This window comes from Bison bison, unplaced genomic scaffold (genome assembly GCF_000754665.1).
Source record: "Bison bison bison isolate TAMUID 2011002044 unplaced genomic scaffold, Bison_UMD1.0 scf7180017864039, whole genome shotgun sequence".
NCBI classification, from domain to species: Eukaryota; Metazoa; Chordata; class Mammalia; order Artiodactyla; family Bovidae; genus Bison; species Bison bison.
The window spans coordinates 697,408-718,910 of NW_011494611.1; the positions used below are offsets into that span (position 1 = coordinate 697,408).

Sequence of the window (21,503 nt, forward strand, 5' to 3'; positions counted from 1 at the left end):
GTGTGTTGGGGTGGGTGGGGGCCACACTTTACTACCTGGGAAGCAGCTGAGAGTCAAGTGGGCCATTTCCACTAGAGCAGCTGAGCTATAAAAAGGCATGCTATTTACCTTGCTGTTTCGAGAATGAAGAAAAACATCCCGCGGCTTTTTACACTTGTTGCTTATTTTTCTTTTCTTTCCTCCTGGTTTGTTTGTTTTAATGCATTTGCGCATTTGCACAGTCCTGTCTGTTAGGGTAAATCCCTCTTCAGCACCCCAGGAGCAGCTGCGGTCCTCCCCGACTCCCCGCCCCACTCCCTCCCCACAGCCCTAGCATTCAGGAGGACCAGCCTCTCTTAGACCCAGGGAGCTCAGGGTCCAGCCAGCCGGCCCCGGGAGCTGCGCCTCCATCACTCCACTCCATCCCACTGACGAGTGCGCACAAGAGAGGAGCCCTGGAAAGCCCTCTTCTCTCCTGGATGAGCCTGGTCCTGGTGAGCAGAGTGTGGCTCTTAGGGGCGGACAAAGTGAGATCCTACCTCCCACTCTCTGGACAGTCTTGGCTCAGTCGCTCTGTCCATACCTCACCAGACAGGTGAGATAATGAATAAGATAATGAAATCAATGTGGGTCCCCTCCTCTTCCCTCTCACCGCTCCTACCTCTTGGGAATCCCAGACTGTTCCAAGTGGAAGGAGCCACACAGAACACAGATCCGTCACTGCTATCGTTTCACATGTCAGGAGACAGGCCCAGAGAAGAGAGGGGTCGGGCTCCCCATCCCACCACCAGCCAGAGACAGGGCAACGTCCTGCCCCAGCTCTGTGTGTTTCCATGAGAGGTCGAAGGACTCAACACATACTTATTGATGGACTTGTTTTCAAGGTTAAACACATCTTACTGTTTACTTGGGACACGAGAACTGCTAATGAAGGATTCAAAGAAGTCAGCGCTGGCCTCAGTCAACTCGGGGATGGTCTTGGTGGCTGGTTAGGGATGGGAAAGCGTTGCAGAGAGGGTCTGATGGATTTGCATTTTCCGTCGACATTGTTTCCCTGGGTTCTGAGAATTAACTTATTTTTATAGTCTGGAGAGGCAGGGATGAAAAAGCCCTCTCAGGGTGAAATACAACAATGAATGATATTTAAGGAGCTCTTTTGCCTCTGAAGGATTGCGACAGACTTTGCACAACAGAAGCTAGAGACAGTGGGTGCAAAACAATGTGGGTTTTGCAACCACCTTTTGTGTCCTCTGGTAGCAGGGGCGTGGGAAAGGCTGGGGTCCCCTCTCCCCACTCCTCTTTCTGTCCTTCTCCCAGGTATACAGGGCAGGGCTGAACTGCCCTTCAGAGGGCCTTGCTTTGGGGAAGCCCACTGAGACCCCCAACTCTTTAAACAAACGTCAGAGATGCTGTGTGACTCTGGACCAGCCCTTCCCGTTCTGAAAACCCAGAGGGTACCACGGAAGTTTGGACAATGCAGATATACTAGATGAGCTCCGAGGCTTCTTCCAGCTCAACTCTAAGAACTTTATGTGGAATTCTGCACAGAAAAGCATCAGCATCACATCAGCAAGTGGTGATCAACACTATGAACACATTATCTTTGCACAGTTCCTGAGAGTTTCCAGGAACACTTGCATCTGCAGCACATCTTTAACTCTCATGACCACCCTACCGAGTAGATATTACTCCAAAGGAGACAACTGAGACTCACCCAAGTGCAGTGGGACAGTCGGGAAGGGGCAGATTCAAATCCAGGTCAGAGTGTCACTACAGCTCATATTTTTTCCAGGAAGGATCCCCCTCTCCTAGCTCCACACTAGGTATATTAACAGATACAGATCAAAGGCACCGCAGAGCCGTGCGGTTAAAAGACAGACACCAGGACCACTGGGGACATCTCCCAGGAGGGTTATGCCTCTTGCCTGTGCTACTTAGGAAGCAGAATGTTCCAGTATTTCAGAGCTGGAAGACAGCTAATCCACCACCCCTCTCTTCATTCAGATGAGGGTGCTGAGGTCCAGAGAGGGAAAGTGACTCTCCCAAGGTCACCCTGCAGGTCGGCGTCAGCACTGGGACCTCGAACAAGGTGAAAGAGGTCCTCCTCCCACAGCCATGTCTCTACTGCCCTCCCGCACCCCCTGGAGCTCAGAGTCGTGGGGTCCTCTCAAGCCCCAAGGCAGAGCCGGCCAGAGGCCAGACGATGGAGAAGGGAGAAACACACAGACTTTTTCCTGTAACACCCATGGCCTCCCGGCTCCAGGGTCCACCCCGGCACGCAGACCCAGGGTGCCTTACCTCTGCTCGGCAGAGCTGTAGGTCTCCCCTCTCTGGCAGCTGCTCAGGGTGACGGGGTCAAAGTTGTCGAAGGAGCGGAGGGCCACCCCCGAGATGGCGACCAGGGGTGAACTGAAGCTCACGCGTACCGCCTGGCTGTGGTAGAAGGGCTGGCTGAGGTCATGGACCACAGGGATAATCAGGGGATTGTTCCGGCAGCTCAGGACGTGGAAGCCTGTCAGGGGAGACAGAGGGCCGGGGGGCCAGGCTCATTACTCAAGGCCAGTCACGCCCTCCCCAACGGGCCCTTCCCGAAGCCCCCAGACCCTTTCATGTCACTGCACAAAAGCACCATTGGGTGGCCAGTGGGGATTTTGAGTTTGATTGAAAGTTTCTTTGTCTGCCTTTTTCTCTTGGCTCCAAATCTTTCCAATCCCCTCGCCTCGCCGCTCCCTAAGCTCTCCCTTCACCTAGCGCCCACAGCCCCTCCCTCCCCACCAAAGGGCCACCCCTGGGCCAAGCCTCACTGGCACTCACTTCCCTCCCACCTTGCATGAGGGCTTGGCTGGTCTGAGCTGCTAGTTTTCAGGCAGTCATCAAGATGAGGGAAACAATTCACAGAAATAGGTCATTGTTGGGGTAAAAAAAAAGCCTCCTCTCATTTTTAAGCTAGGAAGCTGGGACCAGCCCTGTGCGGTAAGGACCTCTGCACCCCTTTGGCAGAGAGGAGAGGCAGAAACGTGGCAGAAGGCGGCTTTCCAGGGGGGACCCAGAACAGTGTGCCACACAGAGTCCAAGGAGAATCCAAACGGCTTCACCCAGAAGCTCTCAGTTCTTTCTAGAAGTCCCAGGCTTTGAAAAGTGGTGGGGAGTGAGTAGGGCGGGGAGAGAAGGTACATAAGGAAAGGGAGGAGAATGATGGGGTGGGTTGGAGTTGGGAAAACCAAAGCTGGCTTTGGTGTTTGATGGACATCAGGTCTTGGCTTAGTGGGTCTCCCTGACAGCTCAAGTGGTAGAGTCTGCCTGCTATGCAGGAGACCTGGGTTTGATCCCTGGATTGGGAAGATCCCCTAGAGAAGGGAATGACTACCCACTCCAGTATTCTTGCCTGGGGAATCCCATGGACAGGAAAACCTTGTGGGTTACAGTCCATGGGGTTGTAAAGAGTCGGACACGATTGAGGGACTGACACAGATAACAGATACTCACTTCTTTACCATGTGAGTCCACCAAGCCCCTGACACTCAGTGTCTGCCTCTAAAAAGTGAGATCATCCTGACCAAGCACTGGGAGTCCTGTTCTGCTGGGCGTGAGGCTCCCAGTCGAGCAGGTCTGCATCTGTGGCCCACTGGCATAGAGCCACAGAGCCTCCATGCGAATGCCAGGGTGCTGAGGACGCAGGACAGGGGAGCCGATGGGGAGGGACAGATGGACACTCGGGCATCAAATAGCAGGATCCAAGGATCTCTGCTGGAGCCCGTCTTTCCCATTGCTCTGAAAACCTCTCCACAGAGCCCTTTGCGATGCCAGGACAGCTATGAAAATATTTGCTTCTTGCTTAGGGACATTTCCCAGGAATCTGGATAAATCCAGAGGGGTTTCCTTTCCCTTCCTTATTAACGCATTTCCCCCATGCCTTGAAAACTGACCAAATAAGTAAACATAAAAACAAAACAAAACCCCTCCCCACTGCCTGAGCTGTGGCTTGACCCTGACGTAACCCCTGGCGAGCTTGCTTCCTATGGGGCTTTGAAACGAGCTCCTTATGGAATCGTACGGGCACAGCTTTGAAGCCGGGACTTCTGCACTGGCCTGGAATTCCAGAGTAGACGGGGCAGGGTGTCTGGGCAGTGTGGAAGGGGATGGTGGGGCTTTCTGAGTGTGGGGTCTTGTGCTCGGCACGGGTCACCACATCTCAAGTGAGAGCTCATTTGCTATCATGGACGCTCCTGGTTACAGGGTGAAGGGCAGTGGGCGATGCTTCTGAAAACCCGGCTTTCCTGCTTGCTGACTGGCTCTGGCCATGTGACCCAGGCCTCTCAACGTATCTCTTTGGGTCTCAGGTGATGATACATATAATGGAAAAGCATCTTTACTCAGTCTCCTTCCCAGGGTCCTCTGAGATCTGCTAGGATGCCTGAGGGTGAAGGCGTTGCGGGAGAAGGGACCTACTGAAAAGAGGACTTTGACCTGAATCTCTTCCCTCATCCCCATCCGATTCGGGCTTTTCTAGGTGTACACACATACTTATCCTGATCTGAAGACACTCTGATGGGAAACAACCCCAAGAAGAGGCGACGGGAGGCGAGAACTCATTCTCAGCCGATCCTTACAAACCACGCACGGGCAGATGGGGAGGCAGGTAGCAAGGGCAAGCCATACGCTCACCTAGATCGTGGCTCTGTTCGTTGGTATCAAGCAGCTGGACGCTGATGGTTTCTTGCTTCTGGTCCCCATAGTAGGTCCCATCGGTCACCAGGTGGACGATGACGGCTGTAGCGACCATTGGTTGAGAAAAGTATGCCTGAAATGCAGAAGACGTAGGAGGCTCAGCCGTGCAGCTAGGCATGCGGTGGTGGGGCAGCCCCGGGGCAGGGTTTTGAGAAGAATCTTCCATTTCGGGAGCTGGACAACTGATCAAGGTCCATGGTGGGAACAGGGAGACAGTGAAACCTCAGAGCAAAGAGCATAGCCTCTGAGGTCAGAGACTGTTCCAATCTTGGCTCTGCTCTTTCCAAGCTGTGTGATGCCCAGTGATGGCTGAGCCACTCTGGGCCTAAATTCCTTCACCTCTAAGTCACGGATCTGTAAATAGATACATCACAGGATGCCTGGGAGGCTCTGGGAAGATACTCAGACGTCCAGCACACACTAAAACCACATGAAATGAGGCTTGTTATTCATCACTGCTCTGTGCTGACCAATCTCTGGACTAGGCTGGACTAGGCATCGAGGAGACGAAGGTAAACAAGGCATGCCTTTCATTTGTGTAGACGGTGGAGTTCAACGCAGGTGAGCAACACACACTAACAACGCTCGGAACGACCACAGTCCACAGTCGGGAAGACGGGCCCGCGACGGCTACAGAATACCACGGCACATGACGAGTGCCATCCAACAGTGGGCCACACGTGGAGGACTAGAAGCAAAAGGACAGTTCCTTCTCCCTGTAGGGCTCAGGGAAGACTTCAAGGCAAGGCAGCTTAAAAGAACGACATCTAAATGATATCTAAACTCTCGGCCAAAACAAGACTGACTGAAGGCATCCCATGAGCAATTAAGGGATTCCATTCCAGGAAGCATCCTGCTGCTAACTGTTTTGCTTTCTGTGCTTGCCATTAACACCCTCAGCAGGTAGACAAAACCAGCCTACGAAAGGGCCAAGGGAGACAGTGTTTCCTGGGGGCCTCTGCTGGACAGGCTGAGGCTCTCAAAGCTTTGACTTACCCGGACCCAGAAAGTGGTCTGAGCCAGCTGGGAATATGGGTAGCTGATGGTGCATGGGTACCAGGCGTGCTGGGAAATGCCTTCGCTGAGATCGATCACCTTGGTCCGACACACCTGGAAAAATAAATAAATAAAGGGAAACAGATGTCTTAGAGGGTCTTGGAGGTTGAATTAAATTCAACTCGACAACACCTCACTATCCACCTATTCTGTTCTTGACACTGCAGGAAGAAACAGTGATGAACAGACAAGAGTCTGTTCCAGGTGCGCACATTCTAATAATGCAGATGAGAAGATCTTCACTGGTATTCAGGAAAGGAGGGATAACACATTTGGGTGGTAGAGACGTCAGAGAAGTTCTTGTGGGGACAGGTCCTGGAGGAGTTGACACCTGATTCGGGTCTGGTAGAATAGGGTGGCTGCAGATGGGAGGGTATTGCCCATGGAAGGAAGAGAAGTAAAGGCTCAGAAGAAAGCAGAAGCCCAGGATGATGAGCTGCCTGGTATAATCAGAACTTGGGGAAAGCGGCAGAAAGGCAGGCCTGAGGCCCTGAATCTGTCACGGATGCTGAATACCAAGCATCCCTTCAGGACAAATCTGTAAACTGTGCTCAGAGCCAGATTAATGACACAGACCGGAACAGCGTCAGCATCTGTTCTCCCCAAAGAATATCGGCCCCACCGTTTGGGTATGTGTGTCATATCTACACACACACACACAGCCCCTCAGTCTCAATGACAGATATACCAAATGACATTCCAAGAAACACGAAGCATGTAGAGATGAGGAGAATTCTTCAAACTGAGGAATTTCCTGTCCCAATGTCATTTCATCCCACTGGTTTAATCATTCATTCCAATACTATTTATTGAGTAACTGCAATTGGTCAAACACTCTGGGACGACATCAGACAAGGGAGACAGTGGGAGGAGCTTGGGGTGACAACGTGTGCAGGCAATCTGTCAGCTGTAGACTAGAAAAGAACTGTGATGGAAACGGAGAGGAGCAGCCACGATACTCTCGAGCTACGTCAGACTCTTGGCAAAAGGTCATCCCAAATTAGTGTTTTTCCTTGCATCTCTATGGTGACTCCTTTCTCAATATTCTCTGGGAATTTTGGCCTGTCATTCCAGATCTGTGGGTCTCAAGTGACTCGCCTAAAAAGTAAGGTTAACCGAGAGACCTCTAAGGTCTTATAAGCTATGAGAAAAAAAGTGAGAGGATCTAATGTCAGTTACACAAACAAACATACACATGTAAAACAAAAAAAAAAAAAAAAAAGGAAAAAATATATATATATACAAGGATCAAGACTATCCATTCCAGCAATATCTAAAGTAGCGAAAGATCAGGGATATACCATCATCAAAACACCTACAAACCATAAATGCTAAAAAAAGGTGTGGAGAAAAGGGAGCCCTTCTGCACCGTTGGTGGGAATGTAAATTGATACAGCCGCTATGGAGAACAGCATGGAGAGTCCTTAAAAAACTAGGAATAAAACCATCATATGACCCAGCAATCCCACCACTAGGCATATACCCTGAGGAAACCAAAACTGGAAGACACGTGTACCCCGATGTTCGCTGCAGCTCTATTTACAATAGAGGACATGGAAGTGACCTAGATGTCCATTGACAGATGAATGGATAAAGAAGCTGTGGTACAGACATACCGTGGAATATTACTCAGCCATAAAAAGGGATGCATTTGAGTCAGTCCTAATGAGGTGGATGAACCTAGAGCTAATTATAAAGAGTGAAGTAAGTCAGAAAAAGAAAAACAAATATTGTATGTTAACGCCTGTATATGGAATCTAGAAAGATGGTGCTGATGAACCTATATGCAGAGAATCAATGGAGACAGAGAACAGACTTATGGACACGGCTATGGAGTCAGGAAGGAGAGGGTGGGATGCATGGAGAGAATAACATGGAAACATACATTGCCATACGTAAAACAGACAGCCAAAAGGCATTTGCTGTATGACTCAGGGGATTCACACCAGGGCTCTGTAACAACCTAGAGGTGTGGGATGGGGAGGGAGGTGGGAGGGATGTTCCAGTGGGAGGGGACACGGGTAAACCTATAGCTGATTCATGTTGATGTTTGGTAGAAATCAACACAATCCTGTAAAGCAATTACCCTTCAATTAAAAACAAATAAATTAAAAAAAAAAAAAATCAGGGATAGTTTATATGCTCCCCTGTTGAAAAAGGGGTGAGTAAAGATGATACATTCACATGTTAGGATTCCATAAGCAAAAGAATATTAGGAAGAGGACTGAAAGAGATTCAAATGTGGGGATGATCCTGAGAATATTTGACACCTGATTCAATATGGACCCTGGCCAAGAAAAATGGAAGCCCTATTTGTGAGTTCATAGATGACAACATAGAGGGATTGCAAAAGCATAACATGGAATGAATAAAGAATGAGGTATACGTGGGTAAGTACATTAGGGTTCTATTTATTAAAATCAAATGAAGTTAGACTATACCCCGGGAGTCATACAGATGAGTGTAGAAGAATTAAAAATAGCATGGAAAGTTGCACATCAAATTCACTGATCAAAGTCAAGCTGAAACACGTGGTCACACTGTAATCCACAATTGCAAGCTGCAATGCTTTCTTTTAAAATAAATGTTTTGTTTTGGAATAATTTTATATTTACAGGAAACTTGCAAAGGAAGAAATACCAAGAGTTTAATATACGCTTCACCCAGTTTCCTTAAAGTTAACATCTTCAGTTCATCCTTGAAATATCAAATAGAAGAAGAAAAGTGTCTTAACCAACTTTGGAGAATCACACCGTCACCCGGGGAGTTCCTGCAACGGGGAGCTGGGTTAAGATACCTGGTCCTGGTTCCAACTCCCTCAACATTCGGGGTGTAATTGCGGACCAGCTGTCTCCCATCTTTGGACCTCAGGCTATCTTTCACATCTGAATGTTGGATTAGGTCATGGCCTTTCAAGGTGTCACCTGTGGATTCCTAGGGTTGCTTGGAGGTGTCAGTCTGGGCATCAGGATGGGGGAAGATGTGTTTAGCTCCTGCTCCACTGTTTCAACCAAAGCATCTTCACCCATCTGTTTTATATATCAAGATGCCTTGTATTGTTTCGTTTGAGAGCTTCATTGCTTTAAAACACAGAAAAGTACTGAAACTTGTTCACTGCCAAAGTTCCCCTCACCCTTCCCCAAGGTGTCAGTGGGTCCTGGGAATACAGTATTATTTTCCTGAATGTCACAGGTAACTTCCTAAGGAGAGTAAAGGTGTCAAGAATCAACCATCTCATTGGCCAGAAATTAGGTGATGACTTCAGCTATTTAAATCCCTAGAAGCCTAATACCGAGGAGGCTGTGGGTAAAACATAGCCAATTTAATGGGCTGGCAGACTTTTTCAAGTTTATTTATTTTTCTCAAAAACAACGGAGACTGAGCTCAGGCAGATCCGCCAGGGGATTGGGTTACATTTTACAACAGTGCGAGACATCGCATAAACTATCTATGGCATTTGAAATCCAGGCCAGCGATTCGACATGTATCCTTTTGGAATTCTTTCCCCTTGTGTTCTTAGCTGCCTGTCCCCCTGCAGAGCGTGGTGGAGCACATCTCTGGAGTGCTAAGCCCGGGGCTTATCTCTGAATCTACAGCAAGCAGGGTCAGAGAAGTCTCTGACATGAACAGAGCCCTCTTACTGCTTAAACACAATTTCCTCTTATCTCATCAATTCTATCAGCACCAGACAGGGCTTAGAGGGATGTAGTGCTGTTATTTTATTCTCCTGGTTTCCTATTTAGTGCTGTGTTTGTTTCGGGCTGGCTGTGATCCTGACCATGGACAGTCAAAGCAGATCAGAGAGGAACAAACAGATGTAGCTGAACCTTTGCCCGAAGCCCCAGCCGATGTTAAAATCATCTATGTTCCTGGGGAGGTGGGGGAAGGTTACAGAGGAAATGGCGGAGGGCTCATTCAGCAGCCATGGATGGAAGGGGGCTGGCACACGGGGCTCTCTCTGAGAGGAGAAGAGCCTTGCCCTTGGGCAAAAGGAGGGGCACATATCTAAGTGTGATCCCCAAGATAGCTGATTCTATGCAGGTGCTCTGCTTTCAGCCACCCATGTTTTGTACCTTCTAAAAAGGCAAATCCAATTCCACAAAGTCTTACTGAGCAGTGTAGACTTTACTGGGCATGTCGTGGGGGAGTGAGTAGGGGGTGACAGTGCTCACCCCGTGTGGGCTCATGCTCTCCCATCGTCGCCCCAGGCTGCTCTTTACTCATCCTCTCTCTCCAACCAGTGTCTTCAGCAACCTTCCCAACCTCTCTCACCCCCTCTCCCTTCCCAATCTCCACCTCTCTTCAATCCCAGGCAGAGTCATTCTGCTCTCCCTCCTGGTCTCTAGACACAAATCCTTCAAATGATGCCAAGGATTCGAGCTTGACCCCTTGGTCAAGAGATGACCAAAGCCCAGTGATGGCAGGGAGGTGAACACAGCAACCTTTGACTCTCTCTGTCCTACTGGTATGAACGAACTCTCCTCCCTTCCTTTACATCACTCACTGGTTTGTGGGATGCACCCCGGAGGCTCTAGAGGCATCGTGGTCTCTAGGCTCTTGTAGAGAGGAGAGGAGAGCGTCTTCTCTAGCTGACAGTAATCGTGCTGCATTTTTACTCCCATGCTCATGGCAGCATTATCTGCAACAGCCAAGATGTGAGAACAACCTAAACGTCATCAACAGATAAACGGATAAACTAAATGCGGTGGGTACACACAACAGAACAGTATTAAACCTGAAAAAAGAAGGAAATAAGCTACATTTGACTACACAGAGGACTCTCAAGGCTACTCTAAGTGCACCTAGGCAGTCACTACGAGACAAATACTGCATGGTTCCACTTATATGAGCTACCTAACATAGCTAAACCCACAGAACTGAAGAGTGGAATGGGAGCTGCCAGGGGCAGCAGGGAAAGGGACAAAGGAGTTGCTATACGTTTATAAATCAACGTATAAATCAACAATGGAGTCTCAGTTAAGCAAGTTGATTAATATTTTAACAGATCTGCTATATAACACTATACTTATAATCAATAATGGGGCTTCCTAGGTAGCTCAGTGGTAAGGAATTCGCCCGCAATGCAGGAGACTTGCAGGAGATGTGGGTCTGATCCCTGAGTCAGGAAGATTCCCTGGAGAAGGAAATGGCAACCCACTCCAGTATTCTTGCCTGGGAAATCCCATGGACAGAGGAGCCCAGCGGGCTACAGTCCACGGGGTCACAAAGAGTCAGACACAATTAGAGACTAAACAACAGCAACATAGTCACTATTATTGTGTTGTGCCCATAAAAACTTAGGAGGGCAGATTTGTTTTTAAGTGTTCTCATCACAATCTACTGAAATAAAACAGATAATATTATTTTGAATGACTGACATTGATATTCACTGAATGAATGAATAATTAACAAATGGTTAAGTGACTGAACAAATAAGTGATTGGATGAATGAATCAATAAATTAATAAATGACTGAATACAGTAAGAAATATATGATCCAGTGAAGGGGGGTAAGAGAAATTCATGTAATGATGCCATGCAAAGAACAGATGTGGCAAGCATCTTCACTTAAGTCTTTTCAGGGTAAGAGAAGGAATTACCCAGCATCTTCTTGATTACTTCGCAGATGAGGGGCTCTCTTCCATTCATAAACAGCCCAGCTTACCTTTGGGGAGATTCTTCCCAACAGCCAGGGGAAGGTGTCTAGCTGTACTTTCTTCTACTCTTACCTCTAAGCAGCAACACTCATAAGCTTCCACATTTTAGAGCTTAAGAGTTAGCGGGACTTAAGTAGGTTATCAACTGGGAGCATTTCTTTTTCAGTGGTCGAGGGAGAGCAAGTATCTTGCACAATACATCACAGCAAGTAAGTGGCAAACCTGATATGAAAACAATGACTTTCTGGCCCCAGAACCGATGCCTGTTCTCTCCTGTGTTCTACACCCTCTCAAGCCTCCCTCCCTTACGCAGAACCATACCTAGTGAGATTTCTCCCCTTACCCAAGGATTCATAGCAGCAATCTCGGTGTCCATGTCACTCGCTTCTGCAGGAAGCCCAACTCTATGTCTTTGATGGAAGCTGGGCAAGTCACTGCCTTTCAACCTCATCTTAGTGCAGGAACCAAGGGTGTGAACAAACCCCTTTCCCCTTGACCTTGAAGGGGAAAGTCTCATCTTTAGCACACTGCCTCAGACTCTCTGTCATCTTCAGAGGTATCTGTGCTCATTTTAAAAATAGAAACCAAGAGACACAGGGGACGTGGGCCAGTTCTATCTGCCACTTATCAGTTGGACATCTCTTCCATCCTGTCTCTCCATCTGTGAAGTGCAGTGGTGCCCCAGCAGCTTAAGAACACCCACAGAAATACTGTCTCCCAAGGTCTTATGGGCACAGTATCATTTAATCCTCTCATTTATTCAGGTAGGCTGGAATTATCCCATTTTTCTGATGAGGAAAGGAGGCACGGAAGCTTTCAATGACTCTTTCAAGCTCACATATCCAATTGTGTGTAACAGCAGGATGCTGGACTCTGAGTCCACGTTCTGTGGACTCAACCACATGGCAGCTCAATTGCTGTTTTGATTAAAACCTCTGCTTCCTCTGATGGAGAAGTAGATCCTGAGGACCACTCTCCTCATCTCCAGTCACTCCACACCCTCTCCCTGCTCCTGTGTGTGTGTGTGTGTGTGTGTGTGTGTGTGTGCATGCATGCGCACTCTGTCTTGTCTTACTCTTTGCAACCCTATGGACTGTAGCCTGCCAGACTCCTCCGTCCATGGGATTCTCTAGGCAAGAAAACTGGAGTGGGTTGTCATTTTCTACTCCAGGGGATCATCCCAACCCAGGGATCAAACCTGTGCCTCCTACACTGGTAGGCACATTCATTACCACTGCTCCATCCCTGCTCCAGAGGTTCCCATAATTCGCTTTCACAATGAAGAATGCATCGTATCGCCCTGCTAGTTCTCACCCCATCCGTGGCTGCCCCTGGACGACAGGATGGAAACTTCCCTAGACGCAGCTTACAAGGGCCTTGAGGAGCTGTTTCGGTCACATCCCCAGGTGCACAGCCAGCTGTGCTCCACCCGCGCAGGTGCACACGGGTGCCCCCTTCCCACTGGACTGCCCTTCCTCCCGCATGCCGCAGACTCCACCATCGTGAGGCTTGTGCCCAGTTTCTTTCCCCCTCCCCACCCCCACTTCCCTCATGGCACTTGATGATGGCCCATTTTGTGAAACACGACACATGCTTCAAAGCCAGTCTCAAATATCACCCCTCCTCTGAAAGCCTTTGCTCACCCCCCAGGCAGAATTAATTGCTCCCTCTTATGTGTCCATATAGTTCTTTATATATGCCTCCGTTACAGCACTTGTCAGGTTGGATTATAGTTGTTTAGAGCTCAGTCTTATCCCTTTAAACTCTGAAGGCTTCCAAGGTGAGAACCATGTTTCATTTACTCTCAAATAAATCCCAGCAAATTGCCCAGCAGACAGGACACAAGAGGTGCCCCATGAACACCAATAACGCCAGCAGGGTATGTGGAGTGCCTGTTGTCTGCTGGCACTGCTTTCAGGACTCTGTACGTATGAAAGCATGCAGTCTTCAATGATGGCTAGGTAAGATAGGTGCTATTATTATACCCATTTAATCTATAAGGAAATTGAAGGCTGTATATTGTCACCCTGCTTATTTAACTTATATGCAGGGTACATCATGAGAAACACTGGGCTGGAAGAAGCACAAGCTGGAATCAAGATTGCCGGGAGAAATATCAATAACCTCACATATGCAGATGACACCACCCTTATGGCAGAAAGTGAAGAGGAACTAAAAAGCCTCTTGAAAATGAAAGAGGAGAGTGAAAAAGTTGGCTTAAAGCTCAACATTCAGAAAACAAAGATCATGGCATCTGGTCCCATCACTTCATGGGAAATAGATTGGGAAAGAGTGGAAACAGTGTCAGACTTTATTTTTTTGGGCTCCAAAATCACTACAGATGGTGACTGCAGCCATGAAATTAAAAGATGCTTACTCCTTGGAAGAAAAGTTATGACCAACCTAGATAGCATATTCAAAAGCAGAGACATTACTTTGCCAAGAAAGGTCGATTTAGTCAAGGCTATGGTTTTTCCAGTGGTCATGTATGGATGTGAGAGTTGGACTGTGAAGAAAGCTGAGCACCGAAGAATTGATGCTTTTGAACTGTGGTGTTGGAGAAGACTCTTGAGAGTCCCTTGGACTGCAAGGAGATCCAACCAGTCCATTCTGAAGGAGATCAGCCCTGGGTGTTCTTTGGAGGGAATGATGGTAAAGCTGAAACTCCAATACTTTGGCCACCTCATGTGAAGAGTTGACTCATTGGAAAAGACTCTGATGCTGGGAGAGATTGGGGGCAGGACGAGAAGGGGACGACAGAGGATGAGATGGCTGGATGGCATCACTGACTCGATGGACATGAGTCTGAGTGAACTCCGGGAGTTGGTGATGGACAGGGAGGCCTGGCGTGCTGCGATTCATGGGGTTGCAAAGAGTCAGACACAACTGAGTGACTGAACTGAACTGAACTGAATTCACTGACATGAACTTGGGCAAACTCCGGGCTAGCGAGGGACAGGGAAGCCTGGTGTGCTGCAGTCTGTGGGGTTGCAAAGAGTCGGACACGATTTAGCGACTAAACAACAACAAAGTTCACTGAAGGTCACACAACTAGTTAGTGGAACCAAAACTCAAATCCAGGCCCAAACTCAGCCCCCACTCCTAACTGTAGATATAGTTTGAAGAGAGCTTGTCTACATATGGCCTCAGGGCTATTATAGAGACTGGACTTGGAGTTTTTTCTGGTTGTTTCTCCTGGTCTGCTGAATGGTTCAGCAGACAAAAGCAGGCCCTTTCAGGCCTGTTCTGGGATGGGGCTGTGTGGTTCAAAGAGCCTCGGGCTGCCAGGCTCCAGGACCTGCGTCCTAGAGCCGACTCAGTTGCTGACTTTCTCTGACATTCATCGTTCCTGCTTGCAGATGGAGTAAGATGGAACCACAAAGGGCTCTTCTGTTCAGACATTCTGCCACCTTTTGATGTCCAGTTCCTTCCAGCAAAGGTATCGATTCTGCAGTGAAATATGATGCTCCTGTAGGTCTGAGTTGGCTCAGGGATCCCATGTCTCTGATACCCTGAGGCCAGAAGTAACCTAAAATTTTACTGCAGTCATTCCAGCAACGTGTTTTCTGTTTTATTTTTCTTTTCTTTTTGTGTGTGCTGCAAAAGAGCTGGAAGTTCTTCTCCCAGAGCTTTGAGATCATCGGATGTTTGAGTTGGGAAAGTCCTCAGAGATCTGATTACAGCCATCATGCCTGACAGACAGGTTGGGGACAGAGCCCAGTGGGGACCAGAACAGTGATGCACGGTCCTCCGGGCTGGCTCTCAGCTGACAGAAGCAGAGGCCTCTGTGGCCCTAGGACTTGGGGACTTTCATCCACACCAGGCGCTGCCCGCCACGACACCCAGCACCCGCCTCCAAACCTCCTCCCTTGCAGAAGACTGCTTTCAATTAGGGGAGTTAACGATGTCTTGCTTTCAAAGGGTTTTTTAAATCCAGTTTATCTTCCACCCACACACGATGTACACAAAGGCGGGGATGGAGAGAGAAGAGGGGGAGTGGGCGTTCTGGCATTTTCCCACACAAGGGAGATGCCAGGAGGTTTCTCCTGAATTTCACTTTTACAGATTTACATGCTCTTTTGTCAATCACAGGATGGAGGAAGTGCTCGTCAAACCTTGAGCCCATCTTCTCCAATTTCCTCTTTCAATCCAGAGGGACCTGGGAAAGGGTCTCATGGAAAAAGAGAGGAAAAGGAATAGGGAGAGGGAGGGGAGCATGCTGACAATAACAATGCATGTAAGCGCAGAAGTGTATGCACGACAAGCACTTGTGCGCACACGCACACACACACACTCCCCAGGCAGTGGTTCAGAATATTCCTATTCGGGCCACATGTTAACCTCAGGTTTACAGGCCCCAAGCCAAGCCATTTCCCCAAGAACTGCAAGGCTGCAGAGGTGGGCAGAGGTCCTTGCTCTGAAGACTGAAGGCTGTAAGGGGCCTTGGGAGATCGGACAGAGTCGTCAATGTGAAATAAAGCTGCCTCTATAAAGCTGGCTTGACTGTTCCTTCGAGAACATGCTGCTCCCTCCTGAGAGCTCCTGTTGGGGAGGGACAGGGGACCAGCTCTTAAGGCTGGCCCCCCAGGACTGACGCTGCCCCGTGTATCACCTCCTCTGACCCTTACAATAACCCTGAGGAATGACCATTTTGTGTGTGTGTGTCCCTCCTGGAGAGATAAGGGCTCTGAGGTTTGGAAGGCACTGGCCGCTCCCCTGGGACGTAGAGGTCAAAGCCGAGTGGTCTGACTCAACGTCCGCCCTCTCCCCACCCTGTGGCTGGACGTGCTGAGGACGCTTCGTCACAGCCTTTGTGTAACATGCCGTGCTGTGGTTTCTCGCCCATCTGTCCCCACGCACGAGCTTCGAGGCCACTGCCCACGCCTGATCGATCTCTCCCTTTCATTGGTGTCCAGTGGAGGTCACTGGGCAGGGCTCCTTGAATGTGGCCTTTGTTGAGATGATGCGGCTTTTCCAAGGCTGCACGTGCAGTTCAGGGCTGACAACGTCTGACCTAGAAGCCTGGGTCTCTGGGGGCCTCGACCAGCGCTGGATGCGGGAAGACACCAGAGACCCAGCATCCATTCAGGAGCACCAGTACGTGGGGCAGCCACATCCGGCTACCACCCAGGCTCAGCCGGCGCTGACTGCCGTGAACAAACCAATGGCAAAGAACTGGTACTCACAGCCACCTCTCTCGTTAGCAGAATGCACTGCAGAGCCTGGCTGATTCCATTTCTTCGCTCCCTCCCTGAAACCACCCTGTGAGAATCTGAGACTGTTACCTCAAGGAAGCGCAATGGCCCCTGAGCCCAGCGGCACGCTCAAGGCCCACGTGCAGGGTCAGGGTGGCCATCCCCCCACCTCCTGCCCAGGACAGACCTCCTTAGCCTGGGCCTGCTGCCTCCCTGACCACAGACTCACCCTGGCTCAGGACTGGCCCAGGAAGTGGGCCTATCTGCAGCCCCTGAACCTGGCTGTTTGCTCACTGAGAGCAAGCATGAGGCCTTACTTGCTACCTCTTTAATACTAAGCGCAAGCGGTTTAGTCGCTGAGATGTATCTGACTCTTGCGACCCCGTGGACTATAGTTTGCCAGGCTCCTCTGTCTGTGGGATTTTCCAGGCAAGGATCCTGGAGTGGGTGGCCATGCCCTTCTCCAGGGGATCGTCCCGACTCAGGGATTAAACCCGGGTCTCCTGCATTGCAGGCAGATTCTTAATCAATTGAGCTACCAGGGGAAAGCCTAAAGTAAGCACTAAGCTAGCTGAATAAAGAATGAACTGACACCGGTCACAGGGATGTTACTGATCCTTAATATGTATCGGGCATCTAACACGAGCTCCGCATGCCTGGTCTCCATGAAGGCGACGTGGACACCAAATGTTACGACTCTGGCTCAGGGCCTCCTTCACTGGCTGTGGAATACTGTGGTCCTCTCCCGCCTGGGTCCTGTTCCCCACTCACTGCTCTGCCCATCCTGATCGCCTTCCTGTGCTCCTTCCTCCAAACTGACCCTCTGAGTATAACGCACGAAATATCTTAAAAGGTATCCATAACTGGGGTTAACATTACATGATACACACACACACACACTTTCAATCCCCTCGTCCAATTTCTATTAACACATTTTCCATTTCCTCCTCCAATCTCCATTTTACACACTAGTGAAAGAGTCCATGCGGTCACAAAAAGTCGAACACGACTGAGCGACTAAACTACTACTACGACTAGTGAGAGACAGACAGGAGAGACAGACAGACAGACAGAAAGGCGGGGGGACAGCCAGGCTTTCTTTCCTGATCATTAGAAACGGTGCTCACTCCCCACCCCCGACCCCGCCCCCCAGCCCCAGCCCTCAGAACAGCGTCCCCTTTGAAACCTGCCTTAAAAAGACAGAAAGAGGAGGGGGAAGGCTGGATGGCCTGTCTTTCAATTTCAGGGTTTATTATTTGTTGTGGACAATCGAGCAAAGAAGCGTCTCCTGCATATAGGGCGGTGCCTGGGGTGTAGTCACCTCCTCTGCTCGGCAGACCTCAGGGCCTCCCCACCCAGGAGACCCTCGCAGATAAGGTAACCTGGCGTCAGATGCCCTCTGGCCTTGGGGTCAGCTCCAGGGTGGCTAGTTCCTTGTTGCCCCCCAGAGTCTGTCCCTAACACATTAGGCATTTCACACTCCTTAGGGGTCTAATATCCTGCTGGCCCACACCTCCCACATGTGTCTGGAATGCTATGGTTTGGGGCACAAGCCCCTTGGCCTGATCAAATGGTCCTGGAAAAAACGCCTAGGCTCTCAAGGGGAAACGTGCAAAGACGTCACTTAAAACACCACTGTCACATAGCATCCTGACGCTTTTACAGGCGAGGAAACCAACTTTCTTAGAAAAGACATGGTTCAGAGCCACAGAATTGATTCTTGGGAACCACTCACTCAATGGCCTAATTTTACAGACAGACACTCAGGGAACCTTCTTCTAAGGGAAAAGTGTTTATGCAAGGGGCCTCAGAAGGTGTCCATGATCAATGGCAGAGACAAAACACACTTTCTTTGCCAACACCTAAACCAGCAACTATGTCCCAAGCACAGATCCTCTCCTTCCTGCGTAAGGCAGGAATTGCCACCCTCACCTGCTCTCCAGGTAGGGAGCCTGAGTTTCAAAGGCGACCAATGGCATCCTTAAGCCACACCCACCAGGACTGTGAAGTCCGGGTCTGATTCCCACAGGTGGTACTACAAGTCTGCCTCCTTTGATACAGATGAGGAAGCCGAGACCCACCTAGGCTAAACGGTGATTTGCAGGAAGGCGACGACGACAGCAGCGACGGTGAGCACTCACCGGCTTTCACCGCCATCAGCTCCATCCTCGTCTCACTGTGAAAGGGAGTCCTATTGCCCATTTTCAGGAGGGAAAACTGAGGCCACGGGAGAGGAAGAAATAATCACCACGGCAGTGGGAGTGCCAGTTAACAAAAGGACACAGGTCAGCCACTGACTTTGTACGACATGGGGGTTCTCACCACGCCGACCCTCGGGGTCAGCACCATCTCCCATCTCCCAGACAGCAGAGCAGGGCCTCGGGCGCGCTCAGCACCGGAACCCACCCACCCATTTCGAGGAGGCGCTGGGCAGGGGGCTCGGGCTCCTCCAGCTAGTAAATCCTCTAACAAGGGAGAGTGATTAGTGTCGGATGTGGCGGTCGGCTTTTGTGCGGCTGACAACTCGTCCCTTTAGAGGCCGGGCCGGGCTCATTTCACAGGGGCCCTCCACAGGCCGGCTCCCGGCTCCGTAATTACGCCATTCACCAGTCACCCAGGCCCGCCTCTGAACTCCTGACCCGGCACTGAAAGACTTGGGATCTCATTACTAATCTCTTAAGCCACCTAGTCCTCCAAAATACATCCATTTAAGTTGGAGGCCAAGGCTTCGGGGGTGGGAGCCAGAAAGAGGGAAAGTCCAGCAGAGGCCCTTCTCATGACATGGCCGTGGGCCTGCTCTGGGGCCTGGGGCCGGAGCCACAGGGCAGCTGGCCTGGCTGGCTGGCTTGGGGCAAGACAGGGCTCCCCAAGGCTCGGGACTCAGCTCCGACACTATGCTTTGGGATGGGGAGGGCATCTGGACCCACCTGTTTGTAATTTCAGGGGTGCGGGTAGGGGATGAGGCCCGTGTTTGTTTTAATTATTATTATTGTTGTTGAAAAGGGAGGGGGAAAAAAATGAGCAGAAACTGCTAACATCTGGAGGCTGCTGTCCAGTTTACGTAATCTCCTGAAGCCGAGGAGGGACACGGGATCCCCAGCCAGATGGTCCGTGGGTGACTTCACGGTACATGTGTCTCCTCGGGCAGTTAAAATGCTGACAGGGTTAGAAGAGTGGGTTGCAGGACCTTCTTAAAATTCTTTAGGGGTGAGGGATGGGGGCTTGGGGGTGCTTCCAGAGATCTCAGTTTTCTTTTGGAAAACTCAAATTTTGCTCTGGCCAAAGCTCACGTACTTCTTATATTTCTAATTCATTCATTCATGCATTCATTCAATATACACTGACATGACACTTATTACGAGTTAGGTTCTTTATCTCATGATGTCTAAGGAACATGTATCCCAGAGAAGGGCAAAAAAGGCCATAAAGATAAAATCCCTTCCCTGAAAGAGGTCCCAGACCCAAGTGGAGCGGGGGGAGGGTAAATGATGATGCCAGCAAGCGCCCATCCAACAACGTGGTAGGCTCTCTGCTCAAGGTTTGTGCAGGCTGAGAGGAACCTGGAAAAAAGAAGTTCCCAGACAATCCATGCCCAAGCGCCGGGCCTGAAATGACGAATCTTAATATCGAGAGGCTGGAGAGCAAGGGCTGGAGAAAAAAAAAGCAAGAGAAGGAGAAAAACTGGGCCACAGCTGAGCCATGACAAACTCAGTTTCCCAGATGATGTCAATAGCAGAAGCATGAAGGATAAAGTTCGAGATGTAGAATTTTGCTGCAAACACAATTCTGAGGACATTAGTATTTTTTTTAAAAATCACATTGCTAACTTTATGTGTTTCCAAATCTCTTTAAAAAAAAACAATTGTACTGAAAGCAATGAATGACATTTCATGAATTCTAGGTCAGGATATAAGCAGCCTAGACTCTGAAAGAGACCAAGATGGTGTTGTTATCTTCAACTAGAATGTGGACTCAAATCTGGATCGAAACCCAGAAACCCAGAGATACTGGCAGCGTGAGGTGAAAATTCGGAGGCATCACCAGCCTCCAATATGAATCCTGAAGCAATATGAATCTGACATGTATTTCAGAGTTTGGGGGCATCGTCAGTTTTAAAACAGGACTTTGAGTATGGAAACACTTCCAGTTCTAGACCAGAATACCAGGGTACTGCCATTCTAGTAACAGGGCCAAGCAATGCTGTCTGCTCTAAATCCAGTACCCCCAAATGCCTGTGTCAGAAAATCAGACACCAAAGACAAAGAACACAGATCCAGTGAGCTTTACTCTAAAATGCCCTGTCTACAGGCTCGGGAGTGGAATTGGGAGACATGGCCAACTGAGGAGCAAAGCACTGAAGGTGGAAATCTCCAACACAGCTCAGAGCCACTCAGACTCACACAGGCTGTCCAAGGAAGCCTCCAGACTGCTCCGTTGCCTACTCTGGCATCCCTGAGATGTGCACGGGTTAATCAGGGAAATGGTGACCTTGTCCAAACTCGGTGCCCGGTCACTGAAACCCTTGGTTAAGCATAGCTGAGCAGTGGTTAATGGCAGTCTTGACCGCACTGGCCTATTCGAGAAAGGTCAAGGGAGTGATTTTTCACTTAAAAACAGCTGTGCATTAAAAGAACAAGACTTTCTCAAGTTCATAAAACTAGGAGTTTCCAGGTTGTCTTGTGTTGTTTTCTCCCTTCCCCTTCTTCGCCGTCTCCTCCTTTCCTAATAAAGATGTGTGTGCCCCAAGCTGTGACCAGGATGGCGGATGAGTCACACTGCCCACAGGGAGCCCTACTTGGTGCCCAGGCGGCCACACAGAGTGCCTTGTCTTGGGTTCTGCCCTTTGCCACAAACCTCAGGGTCTTCTGGTCCCCTCCGATCACCCAGG

General features: G+C 49.6%; 1 protein-coding gene across 1 annotated transcript in view; it reads right to left on the bottom strand.

Annotated features, from left to right (window-relative positions):
* The window catches only part of PAPPA (pregnancy-associated plasma protein A, pappalysin 1), a gene marked incomplete at its 5' end in the record, with an annotated part of 265,764 nt that overhangs the window by 74,266 nt on the left and 169,995 nt on the right, over positions 1 to 21,503 (bottom strand). Inside the window, 3 exons of the mRNA XM_010835189.1 lie at positions 2,278 to 2,491; positions 4,645 to 4,780; positions 5,704 to 5,817. Coding sequence (XP_010833491.1) covers positions 2,278 to 2,491; positions 4,645 to 4,780; positions 5,704 to 5,817 — 464 coding nt within the window. The remainder of the gene's footprint in view (positions 1 to 2,277; positions 2,492 to 4,644; positions 4,781 to 5,703; positions 5,818 to 21,503) is intronic.